The sequence below is a fragment of the Podarcis bocagei genome, assembly GCF_964188305.1.
Source record: "Podarcis bocagei genome assembly, chromosome: 3".
Lineage (NCBI taxonomy): Eukaryota > Metazoa > Chordata > Lepidosauria > Squamata > Lacertidae > Podarcis > Podarcis bocagei.
The window spans coordinates 15,491,223-15,506,513 of NC_138127.1; the positions used below are offsets into that span (position 1 = coordinate 15,491,223).

At 42.6% G+C, this 15,291-nt stretch overlaps 1 protein-coding gene across 6 annotated transcripts in view; it reads left to right on the forward strand.

Annotated features, from left to right (window-relative positions):
• Positions 1-10,947, forward strand: part of LPIN1 (lipin 1) — a 91,672-nt gene extending 80,725 nt beyond the window's left edge. For all 6 annotated transcript variants that reach the window (XM_081189062.1, XM_081189065.1, XM_081189063.1 and 3 more), the window contains 6 exons: positions 534-682; positions 1,976-2,062; positions 2,952-3,104; positions 3,740-3,854; positions 4,312-4,415; positions 4,933-10,947. In XM_081189062.1, coding sequence (XP_081045188.1) covers positions 534-682; positions 1,976-2,062; positions 2,952-3,104; positions 3,740-3,854; positions 4,312-4,415; positions 4,933-5,092 — 768 coding nt within the window. In that variant the 3' untranslated portion in view covers positions 5,093-10,947. The remainder of the gene's footprint in view (positions 1-533; positions 683-1,975; positions 2,063-2,951; positions 3,105-3,739; positions 3,855-4,311; positions 4,416-4,932) is intronic.
• The last annotated feature ends 4,344 nt before the right edge of the window (positions 10,948-15,291 follow it).

Genomic DNA, 15,291 nt, shown 5'->3' on the forward strand with positions numbered 1-15,291 from the left:
TTTCACCTCACCTATAGAAATTAAGACACTGGGTGAGGGACAATGAATCTGTTTTTGAGTGTTGTTAAAGAAAGTTTCCCTTAATGAAGTGGTTGATATAAGAGAACAAGGGGTACCATAAAAGCCCAGGAAGGTGTAACCCAACCAGTATATTGACTGACGTTTAAAATTAATAAGAAGATTGGTATTTTTATTTTTTAAAAAACAAAATTTTCATACTGCTTAATTGTGAAAACCTCTAAGTGGTTTACATAGCAGCTTGCTGTTGTTGAGCCTGGTGTTTTTTTCCCTTGTTTTACCTGCTTTGCACATTCCAGGCCATTGGCTATACAGCAGAATTCCTTATTACCCTGACTGTAATTCTGCTTCCTTGTTCAGTAATGCAAGAGAAGGGACTTAAATGTGTGTGACTAAAGCGATTTACTGCCAGACCTTTAAGAACTGTGCTTTAATAATATTCCGAGCCATCTGGTTTGTCGACGAGCAAATCTTGAAATCCGGGTTTTGGTTTTGTTTGTGCTTTTTTCCGACAGAAAAGCCTGAATCTTAAGAATGGCCCCAATGATGTGATTTTCAGTGTTACAACACAGTACCAAGGGACGTGCCGCTGTGAAGGCACCATCTACTTGTGGAACTGGGATGACAAGGTCATTATTTCTGACATTGATGGCACAATTACGAGGTGAGCTCTTTGCAAGGCACACAGTATGCCAAGTTCCCCTTCAGGGAAAACTGTTTTGCCTGCTTCATCAGAAAGTTTGAAATAGCAGCGTGGAAAATAATGGGAGACCCTTGCAATGCTCTCTTTGCACTGGGGCCATTTTTTAAAACTGTTGAATTCAAGTTGCCCAAAAGGAGAGTTCAGCTAAACAGGAGGAAGAACTTTCTGGCAATAAGAGCTGCTCGATAGTGGAACTAACTCCCCTGGAGAGCAGTAGACTCTCTTTTGTTGGAGGTTTATAAGAGGTTGGATGGCCATCTGTCATGGATGCTTTAGTTGAGATTCCTGCATTGCTTAGAGTGGGACTAAGCAATGACTCTCAGGGTCCCTTCCAATTCCAGGACTCTTGCCCATTCTTGGTGGCCCAGTCCAAGCTGATATGCCATGCCAAGCTGATGACTGGACCAATCTCCCATCTGCTTCCATCACGTGACGCAACAGCAACACTCAAAAGTCATAATCCCAATCCGATAGAGAGGCATAAACCTTTATGCTTTCTTGTGTTTCTGGTTGGTGCTTGTGAACTATGGGAGATATGGAGGCTGATATAGACTGCACATTGCAGTGAGCCCTAGGTAGCAGTTTCCTTTGTTGCTTATTGCTTCTCCATTCTCTGATTTTGCTTTGCTTGTTTTTAGATGTTTAATATTCATTTTAAAATGTTCTGCTTTTGTTTTCTTATTGAGTTAATTTTATGTCCATCTCATCTGATTTTGAGACACACAGATTTTTGTAGGCAAGAATCAGTAATAATGCTGGTGATGCAAGTTGATCCATAGGAGAGCCATTTCAGTATAGTGGCTAGTGTGTTGGATTAGTTGGACCTGGGAGATGAGGGTGCAAATCCCCATTCATCCATGAAGCTCACTGGGTGACCTTGGGCTAGCGACTGTTTCTGAGCCTAATCTGTCTCACAAGATTGTTGTGACGATAAAATGGGGAGGGGGAGATGTATGTATCCTACATGGAGCTCCTTGGAGTAAACATGGAACAGAAATGAAATAATGACGATGATGATAATAATAATAAAAATTAATAAAGTGTTTGTGTTGATTCCAATGCTACTCTAAAGTCAAAGAGGGATAAAATGGTTTTCTCTTTTAAGAGTTCTTTGAAAAAGATCACAGAAGAATTTACACCAAAAGGCAAGACTGAAACAGTGTTAATAAGTAACAAATAATAATTTCTTCTAGTCTATTCAATCAATCAATCAATCAATCAATCAATCAATCAATCAATCCTCTCTTTTTCCAGGTCAGATACTTTAGGTCATATTTTGCCCACTCTTGGCAAAGATTGGACACATCAAGGGATTGCCAAATTGTACCATAAAGTGAGCCAGTGAGTATTATTGGGTTGTACAGACATACCTTGCTTCACATTGCAGTTTTTTAAATCTAGAATTTATATAAACAGCATCATCAAAAAGCTGCCCAAAGCGGAGTATGAATAGAAAACACTGCTAAAAACCATAAATGAAATGAAAATAGCCGTCCATAAAGCCATCATAATTAAAACCGAAGATAACATCTATAAAACTTTAAATAACAAATATAGGTGACTGAATCATGTGTCTGGAAAGGCTTGCTGAAACATAAAGGTTTTCAGTAGGTGTCTAAAATGAAACAGTGTGAGTGTGTATGCGAGGGGCGGGGGTGTTCATCTGCCCCTTACAAAATCCCTCCCATTTTCTGTTCTTGTATTCAGGGAGCTGATTTCACTCTGCTTATCAGATCAGTCAATTCCTCACTTGACTTTCAGTCAGTTCCCTCTTTGGTGGTGGTTCGTAGGTCTAGTCTGCTGCAACATCCTATCATCCTTTGGCTTTCAGAGTCATTTTCTCCCTCAGACTCATGACATGCATTGAACCTTGCTTTGGCTCCCCAAGTCCTATCCTTCCCCTGTATCTGCGCCACCTCACAAAGCTAAATCATTGGCAATTTGCCCAATGACAGAGCCATCTCTGTCCCCTTGTTCCATGCAGAGTTTTTATGGAAATCAGTTGTGCTAAACACCGTCATATTGGAACATAGGACTGCAGTCTTAGTGGCTCTGAATGCTTATATCTTATGGCTGGACCGGTGTAATGGAAGGAAATGCTATATTCCATAATACAATTTATCAAATACATGGGAGATATTAAAAGGCAATATCAGCTTACATGCTTAAAGTTGATTCTGGATAGTGTGTTTCTGATGACGATGGCAACTGTTTTCTTTTTTTGAAACAGAAATGGGTATAAGTTCCTATACTGTTCTGCACGTGCGATAGGAATGGCAGATATGACCCGAGGATACTTGCACTGGGTTAATGAGCGAGGAACGGTGCTGCCTCAAGGTCCTGTATTGCTGAGTCCCAGCAGCTTGTTCTCAGCTTTCCACAGGTAAGAGAACACGGAATCTCGCCATTCTATAAATTTCACTGGGTTGAGGGTTGCCTGGCATGCTAGTTGTTGAGGTTGCTTATTTGTCCGAAATATTTTCTGAGCTTCAGCTGTAAGGATCCCACATCTTTATTGCAAGATGAGACTTGAGTGGACCAAACCATATCTGCTAGTTATTTATAAGGGTGTGCTCAAAATGGATTTTGTGGTTGCGTCAATGATGCTATTTCCTTAGAATGCAGAGGCTTGCATAAAATGCACAAAAACGGTTTACACGTGTGACAGGGTTATTTTCAGTCCTCGATCACAGTCTGACAGAGTACAATTAAATCCTTTAATGTGAGTGGGTAAATTAGGCACATGCTTAACTCTTTTTAAGTTAAATCAATCAGACTAAAGAGGTGAACATTGGCTATTTTATTTGCGCCTCATCTTTAACCACGTCACTTAGGTTTGGAAGCTTCCATTTTTTAAAACAAGGAACCATGAGAATCTTTACAATTCTTTTTGGGGGAATCTGAAGTTCAGTCAGTTAAAATGTTGTGTTTAGCCTGAGACCGTGTTGCATTGACCGTGTTGCATTGATAAAGCACTTCTAAAACACTTCTGTTTTTGTGTGTGATGGTTTATTTCAGGGAAGTAATAGAGAAGAAGCCAGAGAAGTTTAAAGTTCAGTGCCTAACGGACATCAAAAACTTGTTTCATCCCAACACAGAACCATTTTACGCTGCTTTTGGCAATAGGCCTGCTGTAAGTACCTTTGTGATACTATTATTTTATGAAGACTCGTCCAAAGAGGAGCTTCTGCAGATAATGTTTGGGGTTCATGCTGTAGTTTCAAGCTACTTGCAATAGCATGTTACTTCTATGTGGTTTTGTGAAACATTTCTTCAATCCATATCAATTGGTCAAGTGGATAGGAACGTGGAGATCTGCACAAACGTCTTATGGGATTGGCAGAAATGTCTTGCGGTTTGGTGGGTCTTGACTTTCCAGGTTATCCTCAGTCATCAAATTGATACTCCCACCAATTTGCATCACATTCATGCACATGGGGATTTAGCAAGCCCATGACTTGACCCTTTTCTGTTTTATCCCCACAACAACCCTGTGAAGTAAAACACATAAGCATTTTAGAACGGTAAACTGTTTTCCATTTATACTGAGGGGAAACCTACCTTTTGCGTTTGTTGTTTCCCCCCCGCAGGATGTGTATTCATACAAGCAAGTGGGAGTTTCACTAAACAGAATATTCACTGTTAATCCTAAAGGAGAGCTAATTCAAGAGCATGCAAAGACCAACATCTCATCGTGAGTATCAGTCCACTTGCTCCTAATGTGGGGTGGAGTTCTCTTTCTCTAAGCCCTTTGATGCTGGGCGTTACAGTAGAAATTAACTGGACCGCCTTGAAATCACAGAATGGCAGAGTTAAGAGGGACCACGAGGGTCATCTAGTTCAGATTGTGATATTATCAAGATTTATTTCAGTTATGTGCTAGGTAATCACTCTGTGATTCAGTAGTTAAAAATGAGAAAGTCCCAGTTTTCTTTATTTGAACAAAAAAGCTTGTTTTTCAGCACATTTGCAGCTGTGCCGTTGCATTTAAACTCCAAGGCAATCCTATGTTAGCTCAGCAGCGCTTCAGCAAATCATATTGTCACACATCAGATTCAGAAACGGGATATATGACTCTGTGGGTCTGTTGTAATTTCCTTAATTAGTCTGTCTTAAAATGTGGATAAAATAGCTGTATTAATGCAGCCTGTGATATCAGCATATCCAATTTATTAGTCGGTGGTAATAATAAACTTTTTCTTTTTGTGCAGGTACGTGAGGCTCTGCGAAGTGGTAGATCACGTATTTCCCCTGTTGAAAAGAAGCCATTCTTCAGACTTCCCCTGTTCTGACACCTACAGTCAGTTCACATATTGGAGGGATCCGCTGCCACCTTTTGAAAACCAGGAGATGCATCCTCATGTGCCATAATAATCGGCTTCTGAACCTTCTCGGCAGCAGTTTGAGCGCTCTTCAGTGATGCACCAGGATTTTGCCATTTGCAGTTCACCCGGAGTTTGGGATGTAGTGAACATTTTGTTTAAATGTCCAGTTCAGAAATTTCTTTTTTTCTTTTTGTCCTGTAAAGTAACATTTCTGAATGTCACGCTCCCAGGCCTCCTGCAACAGCAGGCTCAAGATACATACCATATAGTCTTATTACAGAAGGGCATTTCTGAGTGCCTTGATGATGATGATGGGATTTCTAGAAAGCAATGGGTCTTCATTTTTCCCATGCCTGCTTTTTTTGTGGGATGTGGTTCCAGTCTGAGGCATCACTTGGGGTCTTGCGGCCCCAAGTTTTCAGGTAGAGAAGGAAGACAGAATTCGAAACCTCTGAGCGGAAATGCCTGCTTTTACTAGAACCGCCACCCTTTGATCCACAAAGTATGATACGATTTATTGAACTAAAGTCAATTGGTCTACACACTCAACAGCTAGTCTATATAGCACACAGCTATCGTCACTATTGCTGTACTAGCTTGAACTGGCCGAGTGTGTGGCTCCCAGTTCTATAATGCCAAACTGGATTTTAAACTTGAGGGTTGTTGCTTTTTGTTTTTTAAAAAGCTCTTGTGTGTTTGCATAAGAAACACTGCGGTGCAGCTCCCTTAAAATGAACAAAAGAAGGGGGTTAAGCAGCATTGAGTGCTGCCTGACATGTGTGCATGTTGTTGGCTAATCTGGATCAAGGCTATAATTTACAGTAAGAAAAGGATTGGGACTGGAGCTGCTGTTCTTATTTCACATCAAATTGTGCCTGAATTAAGGAGTAATTGGACATGCTGGTTGTTTTGCATTACAATACCCTTCAGGTCATTTCATACGATACAATTGCTCAGATACCTTATGCACCCTTGAGCCAGCTGGGCATGACATACGTGCCTGTAAAACCGAGAGTAGACCCATTGAAATCAATGGTCTTAGAGGTTAGTCATGACTTTGTTGTTTGCCAATCAGTGTGTTTCCCAGCAAAATATACGGAGGTCTTTCCAGGTTGCTGCTTCTGTGTGTGTTCGCCACGAAAACGGGTTCCATTGAAATGCATATGTACCATTCTCGGCAGGTACACGGTACATTGGTTTCCGTCCATAACTGCGATAAAGAAAAAAGCATTTTCAGAAGTGGCCTTTATTTGCTTGATAAACTTCAAGGGAGCTGTGTTGCTGGGCCAACACTCCCCCCCCCCATTTGCACTATCTGTAGCTGTGATTGATGTGCACTCCTTTGTTGAATGGGGAAGGAGAAGGATTTCTCTTGCTATGGTCCTCTCCCCACAACTTTAATATAATTTGAGTGCCATATAATATTACCAGCTGTCACCGGGAGTTTTCTTTTTATGTTTCATCTTACATTTTTTTCTTCTCTGCATGATTGGAATAGGTCTTGGTTGGCCCTAATTTTTTTTTTTTTTTTTTTGGGGGGGGTAGCTGCTGGCATTTGACTGCCTTGAGATTTAATGGTATGCATTACAAGTGAATGTTCCAGGTAATTTATATTTTATTTTTCAGAGAAGCTGCTTTTTATAAGTTGCCAGCCTTCGTTAAAAACACAGGCTTCCACTAAAGCAAAACAACAAAAAAGAATGTGTTTTTTTTAAAAAAAGTTGCATTGTTTTAAATGATATTTATTTAATCAGGTCATTGGCCTGATTCAGCGGGCTGCTCTTGCGTCCTTAGGGGGTATTATCTGATAGGCCAGGCGTGATGATGCCAGATCTGTGGGTTGCTCTCAGATCTCTTTAAATTCAGGGTTTGGGGGGCGATTTAAAATGAAATTGCGGGCAAAAGAGCATTGCTGAATTCTTCCCCCAATTGTGCTTCCCCTCTGAAGCTGGCTTTCCCCAGCCATTTTTCTTCTGCTGTCCTTAGAGAGCAGAAGTACTGTAACCTGTTGCTGCCACCAGGAGAAAAGCAACTGGGAAGGAGCCATTTTGGAAGCCACCTTCAGCTGCACCCCACCCGCAGTTTCTTTTTAATTCAGCAGGTTCTCCATTCATTCGGACAGGTTGTACGGCCATAATATGTACAAAGAGCCTGAAATTGTCGTCTCTGTATTCTGCCTTTAAAAAAAAAAATGTATTTCATGATTACAGTTTTAATAGGTCAACAGTAAAGAAAATGGTTTCCGTTGAGTCATAATGATTAAGTCACATTATTTTCTTCCTTTAGCATGCACCCTTTTTTACATGTACTGCGTTATAGGGGGGTATGGTACCAGTAGTAACACTGGTGAGTTCGGGGCTTCGCCTGCTTGTGAAGAGAGGCTCTGGCAGACTGAGCGGACAAGACCAATTGTGGGTCCATTGGTCAAAACGGTGGTTTCTGCCTCTACTTCAGAGGGAAGTGAGGGGCAGATGGGTCTCATTAACCTGGGAAGATAGCTCATCTAGGAGAAGGAAAAAACTGGTCCTAAACCTCCATTGCCCTTGTGGGATAACTTTGGGAGAGTAAAAGGCTAAGATGTACACCCTACACAAATCTGGAGTGGAGTCCCTCAGATTGCTCTGCTTTCCTTTGGACTACATCAGTGAGGTAGAAAGGGGGGTCCTGGCAGCCCAGGAGTTTCTTACTCACTGCCCAGGCTTGGAAGTCAATTTGGTGCTGCTAATGTAACAATTTGACTTCACCCCTGGAGAGGCACACCATGGTCTCTCTCTCGAGGCAGTCAAATGCCAACTTTCAATGGAACTTAAGTTCACCAGGATGGGTAACCTGTTCTGCTGGATTCAGTGACTTAGGCTGCAATTCTGTACCCTCTACCCTGGGAATAGGTTCCCTGAAGCCTGTGGGGCTTACTTCTGAGTAGATATGTATACGGTTGTGCTGTTTGTTCCAGCTAACTTTAGCTGGAATTGGCTCCAAATGCTGCAATCCAGCACACAGTTAAATATATATAAATACAGTGGACGCTCGGGTTGTGAACGTGATCCATGCGGGATGCACGTTCGCAACCTGCAGCATCCGTAACCCGCAGCGGCACGTCTGCGCGGGTTGCGATTCGGCGTTTCTGTGCATGCGCAAAGCACGATTTAGTGCTTCTGTGCATGCACAACCACCGAAATCCGGAAGTAACCCGTTCTGGTACTTGCGGGTTTCGGCGGTCCATAACCTGAAAAAACGCAACCTGAAGCGTCTGTAACCTGAGGTATGACTGTATATACAAATAAATATGCCTTACTCTGTACTGGATTGCGGCCCTAGTCTCTCTTCTTCATATCAGCGGTACTTTTGCCATTGATAGTGAAAATGACATTGGCACCAGAGAGAAATTAGCACTGTGAAACTGCTCTTTTACAGTTCCCACTAGAAACTCAGTGGAGTGACTTCACTTTGGCTTCCTTGGTCCTGGGTCCTGCCAAACAATTCTCCTTCTAGGTTTACAGCACAACCTTATGCATATTTACTTGGACGTAAGTCCCACTGTGTTCAGTGAGGCTTACTTCCAGGTGTGTATATCAGATTGCAGGCTGCAGTGCAGTTCTATACATGTCTTATCCGAAGTAAGCTCCAGTACCCCCCCCCCCCGCAAAGTAAGTGTATAGGGTTGTAGCCTTAATTCTGTCAGACATGTAGCCCACATCTAGTTTTAGAATAGCCCCATGATTAAGGTGTATGCAGCTGTATGTATATATACAGATGGTGACCATTTTGCATGAAAGTTCTGTTCCTGGCCCGTGTCTGTGTTGGCGAAGCACCCATAAGTCCGCCTTGCCCCTGTTCTCCCCTCTTCTAGGTCCAAAAGGACCCATGCGCTGGAGGTCCTGTGTCAATTGGACAAATGCAAAATGGTATCCACCTGTATTTACAGAGTCTGGTCTCTGCTTACAAGACTTGACTTAAAGTAGATACAGAGTCTTCCTTTGCTGGGGCAGGATGCTAAGTGCTTCCAAAGGAGTGTGCTTGCCTTTATTAAGTTTACTGGTCCTCCGTGAGCCAAAGGGGCACAACACTCTGAGCTAAAACAGCCACAAAATCCCACTGATCGGCTGTTTGACTGGGAAGGAGAAGTGGGGCTGGCTAGGACACCTTTCCAAACCAGCAGAACTGTAGCATGAGAAAATAAAATACTCTTGTCACTGGAGTCCAAGGTTGTGTATACACAGGCCTTGTTTGCACATGGAGTCCCCTCCCTTTAATGGTGAGGTACATGCACGCAAGCCTGCTACTTTGTGCATCTTGCCCCAAGCTGTGGGAACTGGCTCAAGCGGTTTCTCCGTCATTCGTGAAAATGCACCGTTTCCCACAGAAGTGAATTTGGAGAATAATTAGGTGCATTTGCACGGCGACAAAAGCTTGGCAGTGCTGCATAGAGAAGTCCAGGCATTGATCTGATAAATAGTGGAAATTTAGACTGTCAAATTTACCAATTAAGCAACATGGTATACAATTTTTAGCTTCCAAATCTCCGGCGATATTTCATAAGCAGAAAACTTCAGCTTGGGAACCAAAAAAGCCATAGATAGACCATCTGCAAGGATAAGAGGTATCAGCTTTAGAGAGACATTTCTCCTGCTGCAGACGGACCCATTATATGCTGAACTGTAAAAATGGACTTGCCAATATTTGTTTTCCCAGTGGTTTAGAACAAACTGGGTGTGTAACCCAACCAGAGTTGAGCAATTCTGTACCACATTGCCTTGAACGGGCGAGTTTCGTGACTATCACAGATGAGTTCAGCTCAGCAGCACTTAACGTGGACACTGTGTGTGTGTATATCCTAGCTATTTAAGGAGGAGATTTTGAGTTTTGTAGTCACTTAACACTTGACCTTATTTATAGACACTCTCACATGCCACAAAACGTTCATTTTTTGAGGACCCCAGTTGCCTTCCAGCTGACCTGGAACTGCTTGGGTCTGCCATGGTTGTAAGTGACAATAAATTATCTCCTCTAACAGCATTGGGGTTGTTACCTAATTGAAGCTGTGGCTTTTCTTCAGGTTCATGTGAAACTATTTGCAGAGAATAAAGCTGTTACTAAGCCCTGTTACACATTTGTTTCAAGTTACTTTTTAAAGCATATTTGAGGATCACTCTGCATATACCCCGTTGAATGCAATTGCATAGGGTATCTGCAAGGACATTTTCCTCAACTATTTTTGATGGTCGTTGGGAATAATAGATGTAAGACTTTTTTAAAAGCTTTGTTCTAATTTAAAGACGAAAAACATCAACAGGTACACAGTTTCTAAATAGTTTCACTTTGGCTGAGCTGTTCTTATGCACACATTTCAAACTGCATTGTTGAATTCCCAAAGAACAAAATAAACCTGGAATAGTTGAATTACTTCATATTCTTTCTGTGAAAGAAAAAAAAAACTGTTCACTTTGCTTTCAGTGTACTGGTGGTTTTCTGTTACAGAAAAACGTACCTTTTCTAAGGCACTCTAAATGCAAAAATGCAAATCCAGTATATGCTCTGTTTGTATGTTTCCCCATCTTCTAAACTAGAATATGCCAGAAGTGTATCCTTGTTTATTTTCATACATTTAAATGGCCATTTAGCTCCACAAGTGCTACATGAAATGAAGAATATCAGCGTGTTGAAAATTACAACAATGCTTGATGTAATTTGAGGGTCAGAGGAATGATTTTTTATTTTATTTTTAAAAAATATATATTTTAGGACTGTTAATGTTTCTGGAAACTATTTCCTCTGTATATGTATGCATCAGTGCAATAAATTATAGAAAATAAGGTAACATCTCATTTTGGTGATGAACTGAATGCAAAGTATATATATATTGTAATAAATGCAATCCAATTAAAATGTTTTGAAAATCCAGCTGCTGGGTGCAAGTTGCTTTTTTTTTAATGCATACCAGACAGGATTCAGCCCAAGTTAATCACTTCACAGTCTTGAGTTCAGCAGGGAAGATTTTAGGCAGATACTTAAACCCCTTGAAATTGTCAGAAAGTAAACTCTGTGGTCCTCAGCATCTTTCCTCAGGCCCGGGGTGTGTGTTAAATGCATCCTTCTGCCTGACCTTTGAGACTCCCCTACAGTGGCCACATCTCACCAGCCATGCTTTGCACCCTCCTTGAATATTTGTGTGTGATTGGAATGTGTCATTGAGCTCAGATAATGATATCTTTGCTCTGCAGCGTTCCTCCCCCAACCCTGCTTTTTAAAGCTGAAGTGCCACAACTGCCAATCGGGTTTTCCATGGATTGTTGTTTGTTCCGATTCAGCTTTAAAGAGCAGGTTTTTGCAGGGAAACCTCTGGAGCTAAAGAAAAAGGAGGGGAGAGAGAAAGTGGTCAGGCACAGATCTTTAAAGTTGCTGCCCGTGCCTGGAAAGTGTGGAGGAAAGGTAAGGTGGATAAGCTCCGAGTGTGTGTAGAAATTAGTCTGCTGCACAGAGGTAAATGTCACATTTGGTGCTTCACCCATTTTTGCCTCTGGTGCAACCCACTGCTCCCTGGTGGCCCCAGTGAGAAGCCCACAGCCTGAAAAATGTTCCCCACTCTTGGGCTTAGGAGTAAACCCCATCAAACTGAGTAAGGCTTACTCCTTAATAGCTGCATTTGGGATTACATTCTAAGTGTGTTTGTATGGTGTGCTGTGCTTGGGTGACAATTTTTGACCCCTGTTCTGCTGTTTTCAATGTGTGTGTCTGTGCATCTCTCTCTCTGTGTGTATTCCTGTTCTCTGTCGGGAGTAAGAAATGACTCAAACGTGGTGCTGGCCTTTGCTGTAACATTGGCTCGAATTTCCAGCATAGGAAACCCGACGCGACCTGTGTTTCTTTGGCTCCTGCCTTCCTTCCATTTCCCCCACGATAGGGAAGCTGCTTCTTTCAGCTTTCCCATTCACTGAAACATTTCAGACGTTTAATGAGATGCTCCAGGCCTCTCCCCCCCCCTCCACCCCGGGGGAAGCACAGGCACCAAAGACACCTTTAGCTTAGGCTGCTTTTAGTAGGAATGATTGACAAGTTAGCACAGCCAACATGCAAACACCCCCTGCCCTCCCCAATCCCTCTAAATTCATTGGAAGCTCTTATCGTACATAACTGAGGGAAACGGAAGAGTTGGCTTGCTATCTAGAGTGGCTCACTTCGAGAGCTGTTTTGACTTCCCTAAAGCCTGATTTCTGAGGGTTTTTAAAAGCCTCTTGCAATGTCAGGTGTTCTCTGTGCTGACAGGCGTCTGTTTATTGATTCAGGAAATCCATCTTGCCTGGCTTTTAACAAGGTCTGCAAGCAAGTCGGCCCCTTCCGGATTCTAATTCATTGCTTTTTTCTGAATGGGAGACTGCTGTGGAGGTGTCCGGTTTCATGAGCTGAGAACATACCCTGTGATGCCTCTTTCTTCCTTTTCATTTCTTTTTGCTTTCTGCAACCTTCACAAGGAGGTTATTTTCTCTGGTGGATAATAATAATAATAATAATAATAATAATAATAATAATGATGATGATGATGATGATGATGATGATGATGCAAGCAGACTAGAACAGCTGTTCCTTTAGCAAACCACACAAACAGCCTTTTCCATGAAAGTTAAAAAGGAAACCTACACTTTTTACATTAAAAATTGTTTTCATGAATCTGCCTTGAGCCAAAATATTTTATTGCTATTTATGACAGTTGAGTTTAGACTGCATCACAGGGAGAGATTCTGCATATTTTGCCCTTGAGATGGCATTAATTGGAAAATGCAAGAATGCAATTCTGTGCGCATGTTATATATGCTAGGAAGTGCCCCTCGTTGAACGGAATGTCTGTCTGAGGAAACATGCAAAGGATTGGCTTGCATGCCAATGAAATGCTCTTGCATCAGGGCTGCTGCCTCAGAAGAACGGCCAACTGGTTTTGAAATAGCAAGTGGGTCAATGACATACCAGGCATGAGATATCCTGTTCTTACAGTGGCCAAGCATGCAAATAAAGAGTTGCCGTTTTGTTTCAATGGCCCAGCTCTGTAGTCATGCCCAGCCTAATGATCAACACTTTTAAGTCCCATTGACTGCAGTGGGAGAGATGTAAGCCCCTGTTTAAATGTCTTGTTGCAACCAACAGGAGATAAAAAGCCGTTTTGAGGTTGACTAGTTCATCTCCGGGTAGGCTAGGTAGCAAAGGGTAATTTCAGGAGATGTGGCTGTGAATTGTGTAACGAGCTAAACCAGCTGATATTCCTCTTTGCTACAAACTATAGTCGTACCTCAGCTTCTGAACGCCTTGGGAGTAGAACGTTTCAGCTCCCAAACGATTGAAAACCGGAAGTGAGTGTTCCGGTTTTCAAACGTTCTTTTGGAAGCCGAACGTCCGGCGGGGCTTCTGATTGGCTGCAGGAGCTTCCTGCAGCCAATCAGAAGCTGTGCTTTGGTTTCTGAATGTTTTGGAAGTCGAATGGACTTCCGGAACAGATTCTGTTCGACTTTGGAGCTACATCTGTATTTTAGGTGCATGAGCCCTGTCCTCTTGCACCCCAGGGGGTGTGCTTCCTTAAGAACTACACATCCCAGAATTCCTTTGTTCTGGCATTTCCTATATGCACATGCAGGAGAATCCAGCAGGACGTGATAACCAGCTGACAGCAAGAGAGTGAGACCCATCACACATACAGAGGAACAGCATAATAACCAGGGGCAATTAGAGACAGTGGCATTCAATTCTGCCAATAGGATTTAAGTCAGCCTTTCTCAACCTGTGGGTCCCCAGATGTTGTTGAACTACAACTCCCATCACCCCTGGCTAGCAAGGCCAGAGCTTAGGGATGATGGGAGTTGTAGTCCAACAACATTTGGGGACCCACAGGTTGAGAACCGCTGATTGAAATGACCCAGGACAAATGGAAGTAAATGAGTTTGGCATCTGGTCTCCAGAGTGCAGAGAAGAGCTGGTTTCAGATCTCAGAGACAGGGCACAGCATGTAAAAAGCATGTGTGCCTTACATCACCAACCGAACCGTATCTACTAAGAAGTAAGTCCGATTGAATTCAATGGGGTTTACTGCTGGGTAAAGTGGGGCCAGGACTGCTGCTTTAGGGTGCAGCCACACTTCTGCTTGTCCCGTCTGAGAGGTTTTCTGTTTACCTTGCCGCTTCCCCCTGGAAAACCCACTCTTTACTGCTGAATCGGAGCAAATGTCAATCCATGGAAAGGTTTGCCCGCTTAAGTCCCTGCTAAAGTCCCCTTAAAAAACTTTGGACCACTTCAGCCAACTGAACCAAATTAGCCCATTTAAGTCCCCTTCGCCAACTTAGCCAACTTAAATCTCCTTAGCCAACATAGCCCACTTAAGTCCCCACTTAGCCCACTTTAGTCCCCTTCAGCCCCCACTTGCATTCCCACTTAAGCCCCACCTTAGCCCACTTACGTCCCCACTAAACTAGCACAAAACTATGGCATCACTTTTTTGGGGGGGGGACCCAGAATTTTGGAGTCACCTGATAATGAAGCTGCGAAAGTGGCAGGGAAAACGGGGGTCTGGACGAGCCCTCAGTGTACAGTTAATACGTAAACGGTAAAAAAAGGGAAAAGATTAATACATATACCACGCTGCAGTTAGGCAGCCAGAAAAGAGAAGCATTTAAACAAAGGAAATGAAAAGGAGGCAAAGGATAATCCAGTCGATCCTCAGTTATTTTCTAACACAGACAAGTGATCAGAGGGAGGTTGTGTGTGTGTGTGTGTGTGTGTGTGTGTGTGTGCAGAGTCTGTGTTGGGCTCAGAGAAATGGTCCTTAGGCACTGTTAGTAACCTGAGTGCCATTCGTTTGCCAGGAAATAAGAGCAACAGAGCCAAATAAGTCAGATCCAAAGGAACAGCTTGCCTTTGACTAATATGTGTTTGAGCTTCAGCTTGACTTCGCCCTAAGCCAAGATTTTGAATTGCTGAATTAAGTGCAAACGTGACGGGAGATTTGAATCAAAACAACTTTGTACTTGCTTGGCCAAGGTGTTATTTGCGAAAAGGTGCTCTTGCCAGCTGTCCCTGCGACCTGGCTCTGAAGATTTCAAGAATCCCAAGCATGCCATTCTGAAACAGTTAGTACTCTTTGTGTGTGTGTGTAAATAAATTTTATTGGTTTTACAATTTCAACTTCAAATAGTTAGTACTATTAATTCTGCTTCATGGCAGAGATAGGCAAATCATATAAACGTAGTGCTGGAAGGGACCCTGTGG